At 48.6% G+C, this 22,696-nt stretch overlaps 8 protein-coding genes across 8 annotated transcripts, besides 2 other annotated features; 3 read left to right on the top strand and 5 right to left on the bottom strand.

The window, feature by feature from the left end:
* Window positions 1–428: 428 nt before the first annotated feature.
* On the top strand, window positions 429–2,418 carry UA08_00617 (hypothetical protein; the record flags this gene model as incomplete). The annotated part of the gene is made up of 4 exons (XM_020260443.1): window positions 429–587; window positions 643–661; window positions 737–1,086; window positions 1,147–2,418. The coding sequence occupies 4 exons, from the start codon at window positions 429–431 to the stop codon at window positions 2,416–2,418; spliced, it is 1,800 nt and encodes a 599-aa protein (XP_020124030.1).
* Window positions 2,419–4,256: 1,838 nt separating this feature from the next.
* Window positions 4,257–8,656, top strand: UA08_00616 (hypothetical protein; the record flags this gene model as incomplete). The annotated part of the gene is made up of 2 exons (XM_020260442.1): window positions 4,257–4,503; window positions 4,569–8,656. The coding sequence occupies 2 exons, from the start codon at window positions 4,257–4,259 to the stop codon at window positions 8,654–8,656; spliced, it is 4,335 nt and encodes a 1,444-aa protein (XP_020124029.1).
* Window positions 8,657–9,142: 486 nt separating this feature from the next.
* UA08_00615 (hypothetical protein) lies at window positions 9,143–10,941 on the bottom strand (the record flags this gene model as incomplete). Its single annotated transcript, XM_020260441.1, has 3 exons — window positions 9,143–9,436; window positions 9,504–10,253; window positions 10,309–10,941. The coding sequence occupies 3 exons, from the start codon at window positions 10,939–10,941 to the stop codon at window positions 9,143–9,145; spliced, it is 1,677 nt and encodes a 558-aa protein (XP_020124028.1).
* A 1,543-nt stretch (window positions 10,942–12,484) lies between these two features.
* On the bottom strand, window positions 12,485–13,204 carry UA08_00614 (hypothetical protein; the record flags this gene model as incomplete). Its single annotated transcript, XM_020260440.1, has 1 exon — window positions 12,485–13,204. The coding sequence occupies one exon, from the start codon at window positions 13,202–13,204 to the stop codon at window positions 12,485–12,487; it is 720 nt and encodes a 239-aa protein (XP_020124027.1).
* A 410-nt stretch (window positions 13,205–13,614) lies between these two features.
* UA08_00613 (hypothetical protein) lies at window positions 13,615–15,292 on the bottom strand (the record flags this gene model as incomplete). The annotated part of the gene is made up of 3 exons (XM_020260439.1): window positions 13,615–14,040; window positions 14,099–14,668; window positions 14,732–15,292. 3 exons carry the CDS (start codon window positions 15,290–15,292, stop codon window positions 13,615–13,617), a joined length of 1,557 nt encoding a protein of 518 aa, XP_020124034.1.
* Window positions 15,293–16,923: 1,631 nt separating this feature from the next.
* On the bottom strand, window positions 16,924–17,444 carry UA08_00612 (hypothetical protein; the record flags this gene model as incomplete). The annotated part of the gene is made up of 2 exons (XM_020260438.1): window positions 16,924–17,356; window positions 17,425–17,444. 2 exons carry the CDS (start codon window positions 17,442–17,444, stop codon window positions 16,924–16,926), a joined length of 453 nt encoding a protein of 150 aa, XP_020124033.1.
* A 1,210-nt stretch (window positions 17,445–18,654) lies between these two features.
* Window positions 18,655–18,726: a repeat region (Identified by RepeatMasker using a combination of RepBase library and repeat library created with RepeatScout).
* Window positions 18,727–19,461: 735 nt separating this feature from the next.
* Window positions 19,462–19,550: a repeat region (Identified by RepeatMasker using a combination of RepBase library and repeat library created with RepeatScout).
* Window positions 19,551–20,511: 961 nt separating this feature from the next.
* UA08_00611 (hypothetical protein) lies at window positions 20,512–21,486 on the top strand (the record flags this gene model as incomplete). The annotated part of the gene is made up of 2 exons (XM_020260437.1): window positions 20,512–21,015; window positions 21,124–21,486. 2 exons carry the CDS (start codon window positions 20,512–20,514, stop codon window positions 21,484–21,486), a joined length of 867 nt encoding a protein of 288 aa, XP_020124032.1.
* Window positions 21,487–21,585: 99 nt separating this feature from the next.
* UA08_00610 (hypothetical protein) lies at window positions 21,586–22,542 on the bottom strand (the record flags this gene model as incomplete). The annotated part of the gene is made up of 1 exon (XM_020260436.1): window positions 21,586–22,542. One exon carries the CDS (start codon window positions 22,540–22,542, stop codon window positions 21,586–21,588), a length of 957 nt encoding a protein of 318 aa, XP_020124031.1.
* Window positions 22,543–22,696: the final 154 nt, after the last annotated feature.

The following is a 22,696-nucleotide window of genomic DNA, read 5'->3' as shown; positions in this document are numbered from 1 at the left end:
GACACAACTACCTTTCGATTTCTGATTTATTGAATCAGATCTCAATTCAATACAAAGATATTCTGTTCATTGATAGCCATGTACCGCCAGGCCCAAGGCATTCCTGGTGAACGAGAAGCTTCCCTAGGGCCCCTGCAGTGCCACACAGATCCACACGATAGGAAAATAGATATACGAGAGAGCTGGAATCTATATAGACTCGCCGACAAAGGCCGAGAGCGTAGATAACTCGTGGTATACACTACTCCATATTCAGCAGGCGACCAAAGTCGAAGGTGGGGGAGCCCCGTACTTCACTGGGTACATCTACAGACGCCGCGGGCTGTGCTCTGCTCTTTTACAAACTACTGCACAGTGAAGAGAAGAAGAGAGCATCAATCAATCGCCTGTAAATACTATACGACGGCTTACTTGATTTTGACTGCATCATGCTCGACGCCAAGGCCATATACCCAGCGACCCCGAGCTATGCCAGCTTTCCAAGTCGCAGAAGCGTCGTCCACAGCACAAATGGCATCGTAGCCTGCACCCAGCCTTTGGCTGCGGCGGCGGGCCAGCGAATTCTGAGCGAGGGGGGTAATGCCGCAGTACGTTATTGTCGATCATCCCAGGAGATGGCCGTGTAACTAACCTCGACATCAGGATGCTGCGGTGGCAGTCGGTAGGTACCTACTACTACTCGTTTACCTGGCTGTAATGCCCGCGAAAGGACCATGTGCTAATTCAAAGTGTACAGCCGCGGCCATCAATGTCACAGAACCCAGTTCAACGGGTATCGGAGGAGACATGTTCTGTCTCTTCTACAACGCCAAAACCAAGAAGATCAGCGCTATGAACGGCTCTGGTCGCTATTCTGGAAGTGCTTCCTTGGCAGACGTACGAAAAGATCTAGGGCTGTCGCCTGGCGTTGATGGTAGCGTTCCTTTCCGAAGTGCTGCCGCCGTGACAACTCCGGGGGCTGCGGCAGGCTGGGTAGACACGGTTGAAAGATTCGGCAGCGGAAAATTGTCCCTACAGCAGGTCCTGACACCGGCCATCGAGCTTGCAGAGAAGGGTTTCCCTGTGTCTGAAATAGCATCGATTTATGTAAGGCGACTGTGAAAATGGTATCTTGTTGAATGCATGATAAGCTGACCGATGTGATAGTGGCAAGAGGGCGAACAATTGATCCGCAATGCATCTGCAAACTTCAAGGAAATGCTTAAGCACGACCCTTCTTCAGATGATGGAGTGAGGGCGCCTCGTCCCGGGGAGATCATGAAAAATCCCGCCATGGGCCGGACATTCAGAACATTGGCTGCCGAAGGGAAGAAAGGTTTCTACGAGGGCCGTATTGCGCAAGAAGTCGTGAAAGTAGTCAAAGAAAATGGAGGATATCTTACCTTGGAGGACCTGAAAAACCATGCAGATCATGGCAGCCAAGATGTGGATGCCATTTCTCTCATTTTTAAAGGGCAGGGCGTAGGCGAGAAGCAGAACACCATTGACGAGGGCGGCGTTGAGGTGTGGGAGCATCCTCCAAACGGCCAGGGAATCGTAGCATTGATGGCCCTGGGTATCCTTGAGGAGCTGGAGCGTTTAGGGAAAATCCCTCGCTTCTCTCGCGAACAGCACAACTCGCCCGAATATCTCCACGCTGTGATTGAATGTTTGCGAATCGCCTTTGCAGATGCCAGGTGGTGGGTAACTGATCCTGATGTCGAGAAAGTCCCCACGCAGGAATTGATCTCTCGTGCCTATCTGGCTGAACGGGCAAAATTATTTGATCCAACCAAAGCCTGCGAGATACTGGACCACGGTAGCCCTGCTCACAACCACTGTGACACGGTTTACTTTGCTGTTACCGACAAAGACGGCAACGGGATTTCCTTCATCAATAGTAACTACGCCGGCTTTGGCACCGGCATTATTCCAGCCGGCTGTGGCTTTACCTTGCAGAATCGAGGCGCGAACTTTTCACTACAAGAAGGACACCCCAATGCCCTGGCTCCAAATAAGCGCCCTTACCACACAATCATTCCCGCCATGATTACCAACCTGGATGGATCGCTTCACTCAGTCTACGGGGTTATGGGTGGCTTCATGCAACCGCAGGGCCATGTCCAAGTGCTTCTGAACATGTTAGGCTTTGGCTATGATCCTCAGGCAGCATTGGATTCCCCACGCATTTGCATAGGTGCGGGGACACCTGATCCCGGCGAAAAAGCAATCAACACTGTTTATGTCGAGGATGGCATTACCGAGGAAACTGTGGAAGGACTTCGCAAACTTGGGCATGATATCACCGTACTGAAGGATTTCAAGCGGGATATGTTTGGCCGAGGCCAATTGATACGAGTTAATTATGACGACGGACAGTTGGTCTATAGTGCCGGAAGCGACCCAAGAGGCGACGGCCAAGCTATTCCATTGCTGTAGGCGCAATGCAAATCACAAGGTAGCACTGGTGTGATGTTGTTTCAGTCTCATTCGGAAGATGTCGTTTTCATAGATTTGGTTGCATTTATGCATGTATGGTTAGCCGATCATAGTCAGTCATCCAACCAGCATTGGTCTATGATTATGCATGTCAGTCCATTATCATTCTGGTATAAGAGTCTCATGTAAGGGAAAGGTGATGCTAAAAGTGGCGTGACATGTATGTTGTACGAGGTAGTTATTGGTACCTGAGGCTTGAGTCGTGGTTGTGCCACCCCAAGGAAAGCTGACCGAACATCGAGCAGAATAGGGAAAATAATTGACATAAACAAACACGGAGGCGGTCCTCTGCGTTGCCCAGTGACACCCGCCAACCTCTTCGTGAAGGGAAATGTAAAGTCGCGCGAAAATCGAAGTAGGCAAAGAAGGAGGGTGGCCGGGCCAATCAGAGGCTGCCAGAACATCGCTGGGCTGCATGGCGCGGGCCGTTGCGCCGCCGTACGCACCTTTCCGCTTTGGGAACAAGCTTAGCTACTACCGCCGCTTCCTTGCTTCCTTGGGGGTCTGACATTGTTTCACTTCACAACGACATCATCCTGACTAGAACATTCGAATTGGCATTTGCGCCGACTTAGATCTGGCTTCTGCGATGTTTCTTCAGCTCGAGATGTCAAGATGATCTGTACTAGTCAGTTGGCAACAGCAGTGGGGATTGAATGGAGCCCTGGACTGGGCATCAGTCATGTTCGTTTTCACTAGACCACCACCACAGTGGGGTGTCGTGCATGAAAGTTTCGCTTCACTTTGACAAACCACTCAACTGGCATGAATGGCTGCAAGTTCATTATCTGACCAGCGCGTCGGATTTTGGGTTGTAGACTACCTGTATGATGAACTGTACCCCCAATTGGCCCAATGCGATTCAATTGAACAGAACTAGGCCGTCGGGCAGAAAAAAAGATGTACGGAGTACGGAGCGAGAGCTTCCATAAGTGGAAGTCCAGCAAAGAAAGGCACCAATTCCTAGGTTTCCCCCAAAAAATTAAAAAAAAAAATTGTACACCTAATGAAGTTAGTCGACAGTGCCACTGCTGATGCTGACCACAGGTCCCGCTGCAGATCGAATGATGGGGAAGCACTTTGTTGTCATGACATATAGCCATGCAGCTATAGTAATGGTGTGGATCATGCCAGTCTCTCTAAAGAAGTCAAACATGATTCCTTTTGGGTGGCAACCCGCTTTTGCCGAAGACCCAAATGGCTACCCAGTTTCTACCAGGCGACTATTTCTATTCTGTGCAGAGTTCCTTTTGTATCCTTACACTTATAAAAATCGTTCGATCCGAGACGTGGCCCCAATAGCATTGTCGATTCGACAGGAATCCCCTAGGCCGTTCTTTTATTCATTCATTGGACCTTCACCAATTTAATCTGTGGTTCGTCGCTTTGCAATTGTATTCTTGATCAACCAGGAGTTTATTTTGTGTATTTGACAGGGATTATCGAGAACAGAAACACCACTCCTGGTCCGTTCCTACTCAGTTTGCGAGACATTGATTACGTGTGATTTATCATCTTGGCCTTAGTTTTTCTTATTTTTATCTTTACTTTTTCAATTTGCATTGGCTACCATCAACTGTCCTTTCGGGTGACACCCCCTGCAGCTGTCGTCATTTGCTATCCTCCTGAGTCCTGTTCTTTGCCAACCGACCTCTTGCTTCCCAATCACTTGTGATTTGTCTACGCGAGCATGCCCAAGAAAAATAAAAAGAAGAAGAATAGCTTCAAACTCTCCCTCGCAGAACCCGAAGCTAGTGTAGAGGGCAACAACAACAACCATGAAGTACGCAAATGTTCCCAAATTTCAGTATCAGAAGTTTGATGGTGCTCACTATCAAACTTTCGATCGTCAATCTTTGAAATTCACCTCCCACCTCATTGTCCCTAAACCTACAATTTCCCTGCCACTGTCAGACAATACAGAAGAAGTTGCTGACACTGAGCCGGATAAGGGGAATACTGAGCAGACTACCGAGGAGAATAAACCCGTCTCTTCAGAAGAGTCTCCTTCGACCGAAAACGATGGTGAGTTGCAATATCAGTTTATTGCTTTCGCGAGTATTACAACCTAATGGGATAATAATATGTAGCCCCGGCTTCTTCTGATCCACCGGCGGAGACAAAGGATGAGGAATCGACGCCTGAACCCGAGCAAAAGACAGAAAATAACGAAACCGGCGGAGAAGCCCCTGGTGATGGTGATTCGAATGAAGCAGCTGCCGGCGCATCAGCAGAACCTGTAGACGAAAGTAACACTAATGATGATACAGCCACTCCCGAGACAGTAGAGGAGACGTCAACGGCAGAGGCTGCACCGGCAGAAGACACTCCGTCAACAGAAGATGCAACGCCAGCGGAGGAGACGACACCAGGAGATGGCACGCCGGCTGAAGAAACTACACCGGCTGGAGAAAATACACCCGCAGAAGATGCTCCATCATCAGAAGACGTCTCGCCAGCAGAGGACGCTACACCAGCAGTAGACCCTCCGTTGACAGAAGATGCGACGCGAGGGGAGGATTCTACGTCGGCAGAGGACACCACGTCGGCAGGAGATGAAGTTTCGCCAGGAGACGCTCCTCCAGAAGATGCCATGCCAGCAGAAAATGCCCCATCATCAGAAGAAACCACACCAGCAGAAGATGCTACGCCGACAGGTGATGCTCCGTCAGAAAATGTCACGCCAGCAGAAGATGAAACGCCAGCCGAGGAGAATTCAACAGAAGCAGGACAAGCTGAGGACCTTCCTGTTGAATCAGCAGTGTCTCCAGATGCTCCACCAGCTATAGAGCCGGAGACACCTTCAGAAGCCCCGCCACCTGCGGAAGAGGAGACACTGGAACAGGAACAACCAAAAGACGAGCCAGGCGTAGGAACTTCCAAGAAGAATAAGAAGAAGGATAAGAAGAGTAAAAAGAAGAAAGATAATTCTCTAAATTCGACAAATGATCCCGAGCCAGAAGCACCAGCCGCAACTGAGAAGCTGCCACCTGAAGACATCGCCAAAGACAATCCAGCGGCGGACAGTAAGCCAGCTACCGAAACGTCAAATTCAACAGATGGCTGGGAGGAATTTGGCAACAAGAAAGGGAAGAAAAAGAAGGAAAAGAAGAAGAAAAAGGGCTTGAATCTAGAAACGCCTTCTGAGGAACCGTCCGAACAAGCGCCCCTAGAGCCGTCTGTAGAGCCGTCCGCAGAGGTAGCACCCGAAAATGAAGCTGCTGCCGAAGGTTCGAAAGAACCCCCTGCGGAAGAAACAGTCATCTCCGAGGAACAAAATGTCGACGAACAACCGGTTACGGAGGATCCGGTAGATGCAGTAGACGAAGCACCGGAGGCCAAGGAGCCTCCAGAGGATACCGCATCTACGGAGTCTCCTGCTGAAGAGTCATCAGAGAACGCCCAGATACCGGAACAAGCAGAACAAGCGGGCCAAGTTGAAGGAGAGAATTCTCAGGAAGAAGAATCTCCAGACCAGCCATCTGCAGAAAATCCCGAAGATGCTGCGAAAGAAGCTGCCGCAGAAAAATTAGCTGAAAAGGACGAGGAGGCACAAGAACAGGTGTCTGCCGAAGAAACCGCAGAGAATGTTGTAGGAGAAGTTGCTGCTGAAAATCCTATTACGGACGACACGACTGAAGAACATTCATCTACAGAAGTTTCCACAGAAGATACAACACTACCTACTTCAGCGGACGAATTAACAGAAGAGAAAGAGCCGGCTGAGGACATTCTCGACGCTTGGGATATGGACGATGACGGTGAGGTAGTTGACGGATCTCCTGACACCGACAGCGCAAAACAAGATGAAAATGGTAAGAAATACCTTGTTTCTTTACACTTTGATACAATCTCATCATTCGTACTAGACGATGACACCTTCCCTGAATGCGACCCTTCTGCAGAACTAGACAAGGTAGAGGCTGAGAAAGAAGCAGAAGCAAAACAGGCGGAGGAAGATGCCGAAGAGGCAATTTCAGAGGCAGCTGCAATGTCAGAGCCAGGTAATGAGGATCCGATAGATGTAGACGGCGATGAGCAGGAAAATGCTGAAGCGCCAGAAGAGCCGGCTGCTGCTGACGCTGAGGCTGAACCCGAGGCTCCTGAAGCGGCAGAAACGACAGAAGCGGCAGCAGCGGACGAGGAAAAAACAGAAGATGCTGTTGTTGAAACCGCCGAGGCATCTGGGAAGACAGAAGTCCCATCTGAGGAACGGATGGAGCCTGCTTCTGTCGATGTGGAGGTGCCTAAAGAAAGCCCCAGTGATGAAACCAATGTCGACAAGCCACCGGTAGATGATCAAACTCCGGAGGAGCCCGCAGGCGAGGAGAGTGTGGCTGAACCCGAGGTATCAGAAGCAGCTGTTGAAGAGGCCGTTGAAGAGGTTGCTGAAGAAAACGTCGCGGACGAAGTCCCAGAAGAAACAGCTGCCGATGAAGCAGTTGAGGAAGAACCAGCAGAGGAAACGCCAAAAGATGGCCCTGCTGAAGAAACAGCTCCAGAAGAAGAACCTGCTGCTGATGTGTCGAATGAAGAGCCTTCGGAAGAGCCTGTAGAGGAACATGTAGAGGAAGAGCCATCAGCTAATGTTGCAGAAGAGGAGGAACAGCCTGTCGAAGAGCCCGCTGTGGAGGAAGAACCAGCTCCCAAGGTCCCAGTCGAAGAAGCTGTTGACGAAATTCCAGCTGTTGAAGAGGCAGCCACAGAGGGAATAGAAGTTGCTGTTGACGAAACTCCGACTGCTGAGGCAATCGAAGAAACTCCAGCCGGGGAGGCTCCTGTTGAAGAAACACCAGCCCCTGAGACGGCTGAAGAAGCTGTTGCTGAAGAGCCAGCGGCTGCTGAAGAGGCTACTGAAGAAGCTCCCGCGGAGGAAGCACCAGCTCCAGAGGCGCCGGTTGAAGAAGCTGCTGCTGAAATAGTGGAAGAGGAAAAATCTGCTGAAGGGGAGCCCGCTATCGAGGACGATATGGCTCCAGATGCGTCAAAAGATGAACCAGCTGAAGAAGTTGCCGTACCTGAAACAGAAGCAGCTGATTCGCCACAGAACGGAGCTCCCGCTGAAGAACCTCAAGAACAACCGCCAGTGCCAGACGAGATGGTTGAACAGCCAGCTGAAACCGAGTCGCCTGAAGCCGCGCCTGTCGCCGAAGAGGTTGTCGAAGAGGCGGCCGCAGTAATTACTCGTGAGCCTGCAACGGAAGATGCACCCGCACCCGAGCCTGTTTCAGAGCCTGTAGATATTGCCCCTGAAGCAGAAATCATCGAAAGATCGCCCCCAGAGGTGACCGAAGCAGATGGACCGAGTGAATCGGCTGTGATTGATGATGACCGCGAGCGTTCTCGAAGAAGACGACGTCATCAGCCTGGGTGGACTCGCGAAAGACGGCCTTCAAAACCCTCAATTGAAATTAACAGAGGCCATCTGGAGCGCCCCAAGGGTGACGGCGGTGTACTGAAAAACCGATGGGCTATGGCACTCGACGAGGCTCGACGACAGCAAGAAGCGAAGGTGGCGAGACAACGCAAGGAGGCCAAACTCAAACTTGAAAGAGCCGAGGAACAGAAGAGACAAGAGGAAGCAGAAAGGAGGGCCAAGCGGGCTGCTGAAAAGGAAAAACTCCGAGAAGCTGAGCGGAGAATGGGTAAAGATAGCAGGAATAGCAGATCGGGACGGCATTCCTCTGAACACTCATCCAGCCATGAACGGAGCAGGAGGCGAGAAGTATCACCAAAGTCGGAATCTGATCCTCTCATTGAAAAAGTCATTAACTCACTGACTTCGGGGAAATCTAATACCAATGGGCCGCTGCTTCACATCAATGCCACTAAAGCAGTCGCCGCCGTCTCAGCACGCCCTGAGCAGATGCGAAGGTCATCGACGCATCACTCAGGACATACTCGCCGCTCGCATGAAGAAAGGGTGTCTAGCAGTTCCAGAGATGACCATGCAGCGAGGCGAGAAAGACAACATCGCTCGGAGCGTCGGAGAGAGGATACTTCAGATGAACGACGCCGACATCGTGACGAACGTGAACGCGAACGTGAACGTCGACATGATGAGCGCGCAGCACATGCTGAGCATCCTCGTAGCAGTCGTCACCCGAGACAAGAGCAGAATGCAAAATCTGGGTCATCTCGAATGGGTGGCTTATTGAAATCGATCAAGGTATTCTGAGCTGTTGATATGGAGGACGTATGGATGTTGTTTCTTTACTTTTCTTCAGGAACATAATTGTATTTTTCTCATTTGTTCACTACCTTTTCTTTCATCTTTCCCTTTTATCTACTTCTTTCATGTCTTTCACTTTCTTTTTCGGTCTTTGAGATGAGTAATTGCGTTGGGAAACACAAAATTCTATTCTTGTACCTTTTGATACGTAATACTCTTTTCACTCCTGTTTTTCAATTATGACGCCTATGATAACGACGCATGTATAATTTTTCAAACTTTTTGGGAGGCACTGTACGGTCATCATGTTAATTGTAGGCTATGTCCAATATGCTCTATCTCGGCTACCTAGGTACATTTCGTACTCGAACTCATAAGTCATGTAATGAATGATGCCCCGCAAAAATGCCCTGTGCATATATATGAGGTACCTCAGTATCATATGAAGTTTCATTTCAACCGAAAAAGACCCGAAAAGGATTTCAACTATCTTCAATGTTGGATAGGCGTTTCTCTCCATTTAGGCCCAAATCTCTTCATCAGTCCCAGGACAGACACGCCAGAGACGAAACCAACTATACCTAGAATGGTGAATAGCCATCCATTTCCAATGGCGTTAATAATGGGCGACGCAACAATCACTCCGACACAGGACAGGATGTTGCGGATGAAATTATTGAGGGCGACGCCAGCAGATGGCTTGCGAGGGAGGAATTCCGTGAGCATGGTCGTTGAAAGGCCAAAGATTAGCATGCTGCCAATCCCGAAGGCAAAATTTGCTATCATCTGTAGACGATATGATTAGTTTAGGTAGCAAAAAACAAGGGCAATTAAGTGTTCAATATAATCATACCGGCACAAACCAGAACACGTCTTTCTGCGCAGTCCACCCATACATGATCAAGCCGGCAGGGTATAGAAAGGCACCGAGCCAGGCATTTTCTTTCATTCGATCTTCCGGTAGGAAAATAGGTCGGCCCTTTTCATCAAATCGACCGGCTTTCACGGCTTCGCGGTGCATTATTTTGTCCATCCATTTCCCACCAAAGAGACTTGCAATCAGATACCCGAGCGAGTTTGGCAGATAAAGCAAGCCGACGATGATAGTGGAAAAATTATAAGGTGCCCCCTCAAAAGTTTGCTGGACACTGATGTTTAGCACATATAAGGAGCCGAAAGTGATAGCGGCATAGTAGATAGTCAATACGATTGGGAAGTATCTCAAGAATCGGATCATTTTCAGAGGCTCAACGAGGGTTATTTTCAACATCTGCAAAAATTTGATACTGCTTCTCGCCATTTTAGAGGAAACTCTGCTTGAAGTCCGTGCCATCTGTTCTGTCTGCGTTGTGGGCAGACTCTTTCGTTGCTGCAGCGTCTCTGGAAGAGCGACGAGGAGGAAGACGAACACAATGGCGCCAAAAACCACCATAAACCACATGGTACTTCGCCAACCCCATCTCTCAGCCAGCAGACCTCCGATAATGGGGGCAAAGAGTGGACCACAGAGGGGACCGATATAAAAGTAGCTCATTGCTCGACCTCGCTCTTTCACTTCCCACAAGTCTGCTATGGTGCCTGCACCGACAGCTTGCACAGATGCCTAGATAGAAGCTGTTTAGTCACCTGTATTGGAGATTCAAGATGCGGGATCCTACCGATGCCCCGCCTGCAAGTAGACGCATGACGATCAGCATGGCAATACTATTGGAGATTGCACTGAGGACATTGAACACAATGAAAAGCGCAAAAGATATGATGTAGATGGAGCGTCGTCCAAACAATTCGCTGGACGAAGACCACCACAGTGGGAATATGGACATGGCCAGCATATAGAGAGCAACAGACAAGTTCACGATGGTTGGCGTTGAATTCAGATCAACGGCCACCTGCTTCAGAGACGGCAGGAAAATAGAAGATCCAAGCGGTGCAGCGACGCCGCCTACCGCGGCGACTGCAGTGAGAAACCATCTAGTTTTTCGCGGATATGTCTTCGCATTATCTACCTCGGCGATGAGTGTGACTTGCGCGAATAGCCCTCGACGTTTCAACCTCGGAACGGTTACAGGTGGTCCCAGCTCTGTGGTGATGCGTCGGACGACAGGCGATGTATTGTTACAATTATTCTCCGGGTCCTCATCATTGCCGTTGTCGTGCAGATCAATCTCGACAGCAGAAACCGTGGATGCGTCTGAATGATCCTCGGCATGAGTTTCGGTTTCGTTAATTCCTGTACTCTGTACATTGTCGTGTTGTTCACTCGGCGCTGGATTTTTCTCGCTCTCACTCATCCTTGCTAAAAGCTCGGCTATGATGGGCTGCCGGATAAGTATCCGATGGCTGTTTGCGTCCCACCAACTTCGTTCTCTCGGTTTGCGGTTTGCGGTTTGCGATATCTCTTCGAGCTCCTTATTCGTGATCAGAAAGAATGGGAGGATAGGAGTGGGAAGCTGAAGTTCCTCTAGAAATTCCCCGGGCTTTCCTAGCAGAAACGCCGCGTTAGGGCTAATTCTCAATGCGGTCAAGCAGCCGTTTGCAATTGCAACCCTTCGATATACAGACGAGAGCTGGACGCGAGAGTATACATATAAAAACGAGACAAAGAGATGCACACGAGAAATCAAAACAAAGGAAGAATAGATGTCAGCACATGTAAATTCCGAATATGTAACGACGCATCTGGTTCGTAAACGAACTGCGTTATAACTTTTAAAGCTAGCTGCTGCTTACTTACCCACTTTATGCACTAATGCTATCTAACAAAGATGTGAAAATCACTAGGAGGCAATGATTGTCGAGTAGTTGAGCTATAGACCTATAACTATCTGTCTGATAGCTTGTTTCTTAGAGCTTCTTCTAAGATAGGCCGATTCAATGGCTGTTCCAAGGAGCATCCGAAGGAGCAAGCCAAAGAACAACCAACGAGAAAACATTCTTATTCCGGAGTCCGTACTCCGTATTCCGTACAAAGTGCGGAGTTAACAGTCTACAAGGATTGGGGAAAATTTTTTCCTTCATAAGGTTGGTGATCTGATAAGCGATAGGCGTGCTGCCTAACATGTGCCGAACTCCCGAGCAGCGGTTATTGGCTGTTGTTTCTATCGGTGAGTCACTGACTGGGTGAAATCATAAATGATGCTAGTTGTCTAGTGTTGAATGGATATTCTACAACTTTGTCATCTGGCATGCAAGGCGTCATTCCAAACCCTAATCACGTGGATATGATCAGTCTGAATCAGCGAGTAATGAACTCGTCACCATGCGGGTGAATCACCCCGTATGGCAGAGCCCTGAAAGACATTCTTGAATCGCCTTCGGTTCCGAAAGTGTTTTTGATGTAGGCAACGTATAGTTACTTTGGAATTAGTCTTGCTGGAGTGCAGGATCTCAGGAGCTTTCTAAAGAAATATGTCAACGGCTTGTTAAAATGTATTGAGTATGATGCATCTATGATTACTGTGGAAAGACAAGTATGGCATACTGCAAAAGAGAAAGGCATTGTTTGCTCTAGAACTTGGGGTAAGCTATGAAGTGTTTAATGCCCGTCCCCTCGTAGCGAGATCGCAGTACTGCGTTCAAGACGTTTGATACTTGCCGAAGCTCTGGGAAAGGTACAATCGAAAACTGAGTAAAAATTGGGCAAGTAAAGTTGAAATGGAGGTTAAAAACAGAATGATGATATCTCAATCGGATAATTCAATGGCAAAGGGCCGCATATGGCGCTAGTACCTCGAGGTTGGGCATATATCTTTCCTTAACACGTAGTTACTTTACACCTTAATAGTCCAAGATCCCAATCATATCTCTTTATAAATGCTTTATGTCTTAATCTCATCACTTTGTCTCGTCTTTCTCCAGGTCAATACCCCAAAACTTATTGATGCGTTCCTGGAGCAGCTCATAGCAACTCCCTTTCCGGATAACACGCATATTCTCAAAATCCATACTGGTGGACGCTTGCCCATAGATATGATAGCGCTGCAGCCCATAATTGACGATGATATCCGCGACATCCAGGACCTCCTGCTCGATATTCTGGACTCGAAACTTCTGGCCCTTGCCCGAGACGTTGGCGCTGGAGCCAACCACCAGCTGGCCGGCGGCTTCGTTCAATTTGCACAACTCCGTTAAAAGCGAACCGCCGCCTACATACATGGCAATAGTTCCGTTCTTGCTCGCTTTTGCGAGAGTCTGCGGCGTGGTGTTCTTTAGGATAGGATGGTCGTCGCGATATGGCGCAACGATGATCAGCGGCATATCCAGGTCTTGTGTCAGGACGCGGGTCATCTCAAATCGCTTGTCGTCCAGCACGTGGAGTCCGCGATGCAGGTCGTAGGTGCCAATGATGCCCACGGAATGCCCAGCTTTGCGCTGCTTGGCCGCAAATGCGCGTTCGATGGCGTCTGCCGACGAAGCGAATATGGCGTAGCCAACCTCGGACGGCAGGATGGCTACGCCCCCGGCCTTGAGCACGTTGAAGACGCGGAGCGCATCGTGCCTGACGTTGGGGAGCTGGCCGGGAGCCGGGATGGTTTTCGCTTGGATGGATGCCATTCTTGTGTGTGTGTCTTTGGAATACTCATGATGATGGATCAGTGTAGATGAGCATATCCTTATATAGAAGTATAATTTATTGCTGGAGCTTTGGACAGAGTCAACCCTCTGCACTCCCAACGCCGAAGTATGAGATCAACACCAATCATCTTCCAGTATCTGTGTTGGTCCCTGAGTCTCAAGGTTATTCAAGAGCTTGAAACCAAAACTTCTCAAAGCTGATTCGGCCGCACAGCCCCATGTGACGTCAGGCACCCAGGCACTCAATGCTGCAGCTAATCCGAAACAGGCAGTTCATCTTGCCAAGACTGCGTTTACTTGGAGATGCGCGTATTACCAAATACGATGAAGCGTTGAAAGCCATGGGGAGTAGTACATAGTCAACTTTATATGTCATCACGTCGTTAGATCTAGGCAGACTCCGACGACAACTCTCCAGGTGGCGGCTCTTGCTTAGCCTGTCGCAACACTTGCTCCAACTCAGCAACCGATTGCTGCACCTGGTCCTCGCCAGGAAGGTTGACAATCAGCAAATACAGCACATCCTGCACAAACGTCCTCTTGAGAAAGGCCGACTTCTTCTCCTTCATGCGCGCACGCCTCGCGCCCCTCACACGCTCCGGATCGGGGAGCTCGCCGCCATTCCTGGATTTCTTGATGGCATCCGATACTTGCACAAACCGATCAGCCAGGCTGTGGTGGCCAACCTTGCCGCCGGTGAGGACTGCAGTAAGCGATCCGCTGTTCGCCGCGTGATTGGGGTCGTTGTAGCGTGAAACAAAGGCTTTTCGCTCTGACGCGGGCACAGCTAGAGCGGACCCTGGGTGCTTGGCTTCCTGGTTCCTGTTAGCAGTCGAAAAGAAATAAAAAGAAGATGGAAGTGGTGGTACTCACAAACAATGCCTGCATTCTTCTATCCATATAGTCGGCCACCCAATCCCCAGCCTTCTTAGCCCCTTGCGCTTTCCCCTCGCCTGCCTGGGCTGCAATCCGATCCAAATCAGGATATACCAGCGGCGCAGCATCAGGTAACTGCATCTGTCCGTGTGTTTCACCGCTCGTGAGTCTGTAGTCTTGATAGCGCTTTTTGGCCTTGGACATTTCTGGGTCGGGGTTGCTATATTTTGCGACTGCATCATCGATACCGAGTCTGTCGTTTGCGATATCGAGCTTCTCGGGCATGATAAGCATTATTTGTCCAAAGGCCGTGGTTATTTTTCTCACCCCGTTCTTCTCCGGGGGGATCTCATCTTTGAATGCCATCACCATGGCAAACAACCCGCGTGGCATGAATAGTTCTTGGTTCACACGGTCAAGGAAGTTGTTTCTGCGGCGACGCGTTTGTAGTTCTCGGGCGGTTCCTGCCACGGTTTGGATGATTGAGCCCGTGATACTGGCTATGAGCTCGGGGGCGAAGCTCACAATACCAGAGGCGACATAGATCACGTCGAGCCAGGCGTCGGCCTACGTCCGCTGTCAATAACTAACCAAACTTCAGAGAATGTAATAAATGGATCGACGACACACCTCACTCGCTTTGTCAAAAACCTCCAGAAATTCCAAAAACACGTCCTGACTGATACCACTATCGGCTAACACTGGCGCATATGCACGCACAAAGCCGCGATCCTTGAATCTGGGTCTGCGCTGAGGAATAATCACCGGACAAGGAATCTGCTGCACAACGCTCACTGGGCCTGCCTTTCTAACCAGCGCACGCACCATGGCTTCCTTCTTCCGCACCTTCTCAGCTTCAGTATCTTCAGTGCCTAATTGCATATATTCCGCTTCTTCATATGTCGGCAATCTCGCATTGCGCGCCGCCTCGTCAAGCTCCCAAGCTGCTTCATCTTGATCGACGCCGCGCTCCAGCTCCTCGGAGGGAGAGCCATCCTCATATCCCGTTTCGGCGTCTTTGCTCTGTGTCTGACCGGATTTCCCGTCAACAACGACGATGTGCTCGGTGCCCGCGAGAGAAGGGGAGGAAGAAGACACAGAGCGCCTTTTGGATGAGCTGTTGCGGGCAGCGTGGATAGCTTCGGAGGTGAAGCCAATGGTGGAGGACGCCAATTTCGAAACAATACCCATGTTGAAAGGCGTGGAAATATCAAAGATTTCTAAATGTTATGTTGATGTAGGGGAAAAAATAAAAAAATAAAAAAAAAACAATGGGTGTCCCACAACTCTTGTAGCTTTCTTTTTAACACTCACATCTCTAGTCCCTGGGTAATAGATACCCATACCCAGAGAGCTGAAAAAGGCCCATGCTGAATTCGTGCCCTTCCACCGCCCATTTAAATCAACGGTCGGCGAGATTATGTTGGTTTCATTGCTGCGAAAGGGACACATGGAAAAATGAAGCTCTGAACCTTGATGCAAAATCCAATGCAGATGGGCGCAGCTAACCCAATTAGGTCAATTTCACGAAGCTAAGCAACAATCAACAAGAAACCAGGCCTTACACGTGTCGCTTTTACTTTAAATGAACTCTATCGAAAGTTAAAACGAAAGGCGAAAAAAGCTAGTTCTCCTGGGAGGTGGGCCATAGTCCAGCTAAGTTATGAGAGCTTACTCATCCTTACGGGCCAAAATTCGCAAGAATGAGCGAACCCCAAGTTAGGCATCTATAGGGTTAGGGTTGTAGCTGTTCTGGACCCTCTGATTGGAGGCCCGCATAAGCAAGCCCCACTATAGGTAATCAACTCCTTTTCGGAGGAAATCAGAACCAGCATTATCAATTTGATAGATTGACTCCTGCTATATCCAGGACCTGAAAAGATCAGAAACCAGATACGAAACAATGAATATTTGCTTCAGTACTTTACTCCTACCATAATGCTGACCAGCGAAAAGCGGCCTCTTTCCTCGCTATCCACCGCGTCGTGGAGAGTGCATCGAAACCAGTCAATGACAACGTTTTGTCTCGATATTCGACCCTTCTAGCAATCAAAATCCTTAAGCGTATTCGCCCTCGAGAAGGGAATGTTCTCATGCTTACAGACCGGTTATGTGTCAAGTATGGGCGCCGCGTACATCTGTCCGAAGCATCGACAATCCTTTTCATATCGCAATATACATCCATCCCGGTCCCAGAAGTTTTATGTGCATTTACCCGTTCTAGATGGACATACATTGTGATGGAAAGGGTCCAAGGAGACATAATTGGCAATGGCTGGGTAAACGGAGTGAGCACTCAAAGGCAAAGCTTCTTACGCAGTTGGAAAAAAAGATTCGTCCAACCTCCGCAAGGCATGGGAGTCGCTTCTGTTGACGGCGGATAACTTTTCGACTGCCGTGTTCCGGGTTCTTCTTCCTTGCGTTTTGGTCCCTTTGATAACGCCCAGGATTTCCATCGGCATTTACGCATGGGCATGGAATATGATTCAAAGACTTGATCCTGAAATCTAGGAACTTATCATTAAACAACAAACCCAAACTTGGCCTTTGGTATTTACTCATGGCGACCTTAGCAGCCTTAATATCCTTGTTCGCAGAGATAATATTGTTGGTATCATTGATTGGGAAACTGCCGGCTGGTATCCGTCATATTGGGAATACACATCTGCCCACCAAGTCAATCCACAGAATTCTTTCTGGGTTAATGAGATTAATAAATTCCTAGAACCAATGCCTGAAGAGCTGGCAATGGACCGGGTCCGCCAAAAGCACTTCGGAGATGTTTGACATGTTAACTCATACAATGATCTCCTTCCGCTCTATCAGTCATATGTGGGAACCTTTCTCATATTGAAGTTTCCCTGCCCGTCAAAAGGGTGCTGGTATTTCTTTTGTTGGCAATAACCCATCGCCTCATCGCGCATCTTTTCCCACTCAATGGCGCTCGTGCCCAAGGCCTTGGGATCAACTTTGAGTCTTTCTAGAGCCTCTTTAACCCAGAGAACACAGTTCCAACCAGGTTGGTCTTGCCGAATAGGTGTATTTCGCAAAATCTCAACTAAGCGATTTCCATCCGCTACCTTCCCAGCCGTAATACGAAAAAGCACCATGCTAGTAGGGGCAAGTGGACGCTCACGCTCTTCGAAGAACCATTCAGAACCACCTCCAATTTTTGGCTTCTCCTTTGCGTCGTAACGGAATCCCATCCCATCCTCCGTTTCAATCTTTGGCCTCACAATCAAGGCCCAATGATATCTAGTTCAGATGGGATATCAGTCGTTCAATTCCTATACGCTTAATAAGATCGTGCATGTTAAACTAACGTGTCTTCCTTGCCTGGCATTGTGGCATTACCACCGCGTGCATAGAAAGCAACATATAGACGATCTTTATTGGATGGTATCGTGTAGGTGATCTTGAGCAAAGGTAGCTAGATACGGCACTAAATGGGGCAGGTCATGTGTAAGGAGTGTTTGAAAGTATTGAACTATCAGAAAGCAAGCATCACAACATAACTAGTCTCATTTGTAGCGCTATGCAGCTATGTACCTTGGAAAGGAAATGCCCACGGGCGGCCATTTCAACGTGTCTCGTCAACACCAAGGCTGCGTTACATACTTTATCTTGGTTTTGCGAACATAAGCCAAAAGCGGCCTTGGCAGCACGAGACATCTTTTTGCAGGGATCAGGCAAATGGCACATCAAATCAGACCTAGCGGCACAGCAGGTGTCCAAGTTAGCACTGTAAAGCAGTGAAACCGATGCCAGACATAGGCTTACAAACCCACGTCTGATGAGCAAGGCGATGAAAACTCACTAACAGGCTTGGAACACTCCTCATGTCTGTAAATGATAACTATCTATGATTGGTTAACCTCTATATAAATACCAACAGCAGCTTGTTACAAGATGGAATGTCCAAAACATCCATCTCTCTTGCCTAAACCAGGGCACAGCCATACAAGTAGCACAGGGGGGTAAAAAAAGGATGATGGTAGACCGAAATTTGGACACATTGCTCAATATATCGTCGGAATTTTCATGGTGGATAAAGCTACCAAAGACTTGATCGAAACAAAATGACCAACTTCTCCCTGCTTTCGAGCGACGGTATATCAAACACCTCGCGCCTACAAAATCCACGGGCGTGAAAGCCATCAGTAAGCAGTACGTAGGATTTATATATGCTCTAGTAGCATAGCAATGGTTTTGATTTTCCGTTTTTGTTCTAATAACATCCTTGATGTTCCAATGATGCGAGCTAAGTGGACATTGACTATTCTAATTGCCCCTTTGCACAACACACATTGAAAAGAAAAATAATGGAATACCTAGGTAGCTATGGCTTATCCAGGCAAAAGCCTGCCTTGGAATGGAGTGCCCACGGCATAAAGTTCTAAAAGACCATACAGAGAGCACATTGGAGGATGCCCGGTTATGTACTATATATATATATATAGCTATAATATCAGCAAGGAAGCAAGCCAATGTATCTGTCCAGATGCCCTCTAATTGGTGCGGTCACCATGTCGCACTAGATCTTCAAGAGAAGTCGAAAACGGACCCCTTGAGAGGCTTTCTGGTAATGCTAATTTTGTGTGTAAACAATGCCTAATTTTCCGCTGTCAGAGCCTGATGGCTACCCTACACTAGATGGTGTAGGTTAATACAAGATATCTTAATACCTTTTGCATAGTCGGATCTACCTCTTCCGCAGGGATGGCATTGTTAGTCGTTGGCTGATGACAAGCTATCAGAATGCTATAAAAGATGAAGGATACAATTGATAGACTTTGCGTCTCGCTTCAAAGAAAACCCCAGCACATCATATTTGCGATTTTTCGCCTGGACCACGATGCATGTTATATCCTGTCCAGGTAAAGCTACCGGAATGGCGAGACCATAGTGGGCTGTATCTGGATATGCAATGATCATATAGACCAGGACCAAGCCCAAAGATGGCATATATGAGTCGCAGTAAGCGCCTCCTTCTCCAAAGTCTCGGGAAAATGTCTCTTTATCAACACCTGTGAAGATGATGTATGGCGACTTCTGACTCGCCGTGTCTTTTGCCAGCATGTCCCTGTGTTTCCGATAGACATTTTCAAAATAGTTTGGCAGGTACGCATATCCCTTTGTATGCATATGAGTTGAGGTTTGGTGACTTCGCTCATGGTACTTCGCTGCAGGATCTATCCAGGTAATGACGTGCTTCATGACGCATGAAAAGACCTGCCATGTATGTTATTTATCATCTCGCATCGCTTTCCGCCAATTTGGAAATGCAGGTGTCGCATCTAGTAACCTCAGGCGTTCGAAAAGGTCATGGCACTGCTTGTCTGTTCAAGATGCAATAATTGATATTCACCATTCGGCCACCAAGAATAGTTCCCTTAATGGTGCTGTTGGTAATGCTCATTTCATGTGTAGATTTGCCTTCGTATTCCGCCCTCAAGACAACGGGAAAATTAGCCTTTGTGGTAGGTTGACCAGCAGATGACCATGGAAGTTTCCAGTCTATCCCCCTCTTGTGTGCCTCTTCTGACTTCGGAACATCTAGGTAGTATAGATCGCATTTTATGTTCATGTCACACGGAATAGAAGGAGCACGCAGGTTAGAAAACCTGGCAAATGAGCTGATCGTTCGAAGAAAAGTACATGTCTTCGGTATCACTGAATCGATAAACGCCTGTGACGTACTGCTGGAACCACTGGTCGACTTCTTTGAAGAAAGCATTAGTTCCCAGGCCAGTCTTCAACGGTGACCATTTGGGTGCCGCATCGCACACATAAAATACGTGCGCCCTCGCACAATTCTTCTTGTTCACACATGAGAGAGTAGCTAGCAATAGAAAGTTGGTCGTCCTCAAGATATTCTCCTTGTGAGAATAAAAAGTTGTCGAGCGCGAGTTCTGCGAATGAAAATTTTTGTCGTTGGGTCCTCTTCGACGAGACCATTGGCAGCGAAGTTTTGATTGTCTTTTCTCTGTTACAAGATGCACGCAGTTGGGCACTTGACGACGTAGTGCAGAAAAATGGGCTAGTAGGCCAAAGGGGGAGAGGAAATAGTCAGTTGAGCATATTGAGGCAAGTTGACCAAGGGTGGACGATGGGAGGGAGAATGAAGGAGGAGGAAGGAAGGAGAGAGGTCAAGTGACCATGAAACGCAAAGGAACGCCCGGCAGCCCTAACACGGTACACAATACGTCGTTTGCTGTTGATCAATGCACTTCGTGCTAGTTCTGGGGGTCTAGAGCACTATTCCACTGCGCAAGAAAAGTCCATATTACATATAGTAGAAGCATGCCTGGCTGAGGGCTAAGTTAGTGGTTGGAGGTGGGGCATAGAATTTCTGCCCTCTTTCTAAAAAGGACATTTGCCCTCAATCCCTAAACACGACAGCATTAATCATGACTAGAAACTCCAATCTCCCACCAAACTTCCTTAGCGACCACATGGCCAAGTTCTCCGGCGAAGCCTACATCGAGGGCTGGGCAGGATTGTGGAACAACAAGGGCGAAGATGAAAGACTGCCCTGGGATCGGGGCTGCCACAGTGCCGCCCTGGAAGATGTCCTGCAGGAGAAAAAGGAACTTGTGGGAGAGGCATTTCTGACCGAAGTGCCGCATAAGAGCAATTGTCGTAAGCGAGCTTTGGTGCCGGGCTGTGGCACCGGCTATGATGTGCTGCTTCTTGCTAGCTTTGGTTATGACACTTACGGTCTGGACTATAGCCATGTTGCTATTGAAACGGCTAAAAAGGAGGCGGCGAAGAACGCAGATCAATATGCCATGAGAGACCCCGGCGTGGGTCGAGGAAAGGTTGTCTTTGTACAAGGGGATTTCTTTAAAGATGAGTGGCTAGAGAAACTGGGGCTGGGACAGAACTCCTTCGACTTGATATACGATTACACGGTATGTGTTGATGCCTTTCTTTTCTTTTCTTTTCTTTTTCTTCTATCCTTTTGCTCCCGGATCCTGAGGTTTTCTATTTCAAGCTTGACTGACTCTCTATATGCTAAGTTTTTCTGTGCTCTCCAACCCTACTTACGACCGGCATGGGCTCTGAGGCACCGTCAGCTTCTTACACCTCCACCAGTAGGAAACCTGATCTGTCTCGAGTGGCCAACAACTAAAGATCCGACACTGCGAGGGCCGCCCTATGCTGCGCCATCACACGCGTACTTGGAGCATCTAACCCATCCTGGAGAGGAAACACGCTACCAGTGTGATGGCAAGATAGAGATTGATCCCTCGCGGAAGCCAAATGATATGGCCCTCGAACGGGTGTTGCACTGGAAACCGGGGCGAACATACGAAATAGGCAAAGATGGAAAGACGGGTGAGGTTCTCGACCGCCTCTCGATATGGCGCCGACGTAATTGATTATTTGACCGTCTAAAAAGACGTATATTGAGCAATAAAAAAAACTAGTTGTAGTAGTTTTTAGGACCTTTGATAAAGTCATGCGAGAAAGTTTCGCACTCAGACCGTCTTCTGTGCCAATGCATTGTAATGTTCTCCTAGTCCGTAAGTATGCCTATAGTAGGCCAGCCAAATCCGTTTAACTTCATCGTCAGTCTCTAGCGATGCAGGTTGGATTTTCTCCACTCGACCGTCGCCCTGCAGGATGTTTATTTCCACGCCGTAAGCTTCGGAGATGGCGTGTAACTCCAGTTGCCCGCCCCATTCAGCTGTCAGCCGTATCTTTTTGACGTATTCATCCAGTGGATCTTCCATGAAAGGGACGAAATTATCCTGGTGTTCCGTAATATAATCCGCCGTCACCGCTCGCACAGCCCTATAACCATCATGCTTAGGTGATGTCACCGTATCAACGCGCGAGAGCGTAGCTGGCTGAAGGACGATCCGTGAGGGATCCGGTCTCAGACCGAGTCCTAAGCTATCCAGTTGACATGCAATAGCGGAATAAAGACAATGTCCATCCGGATTTATTTCAATCTCTTGTAGTCCGCGTTGTCTAAAAGCTGCTTCCATGATCTCCTTCTCATTCCCGCGATGGTCGGTCTGCTTTGCTGCTTCTTCAGCGGCGATTTCGGCTTGTGCTACTCGTTCCGCTTCTCGTCGAGCTAATCGCGCTTTTTGACGATTCGGTTTTTTGGTTTGTACAGGTGCGGGTTCGTCTCTTTTGCTCCTCGTATCGCCGGGTGGGGAGGATGGCTCTGTTGTAGTGTTCATAGGTGTCGCAGCTGTTGACTCCTCATTATCGTCGAGATGAATATTGTCTAGGCCCTCTGAAACAGGATCGCCGTTCAGCTGTGCGATTTCGAGCTTGTGTCTTTCATTCAGTTCTTGCTGCAGTCGATCACACTCGTCGTTCACGCCTTTGCGAGTTTTCTTTGTGGCATTCTTTTTTTTCTGCGTTATTCGAGCCTGAATATCCCGTTGCTCCTTGCGATGCTTGGCCTGCAGTTCCTCCATTATTACAATGCAGGCTTATTTTTCATTCTTCTGTCCCTGGTAATTCTGCCAAAGGCTCCTCGCAGCAAAACAATAAGAAAAGTCGGAGAGGCTCGGCGGGGGGCGGCCCCGCTGAGCCCTAGAAGACCAGCCCTAACTAGTGTCCAAAAGAGGA

This window comes from Talaromyces atroroseus (assembly GCF_001907595.1).
Source record: "Talaromyces atroroseus strain IBT 11181 chromosome Unknown scaffold_0, whole genome shotgun sequence".
NCBI lineage: Eukaryota > Fungi > Ascomycota > Eurotiomycetes > Eurotiales > Trichocomaceae > Talaromyces > Talaromyces atroroseus.
This window is presented reverse-complemented; position numbering and strand designations above follow the sequence as displayed.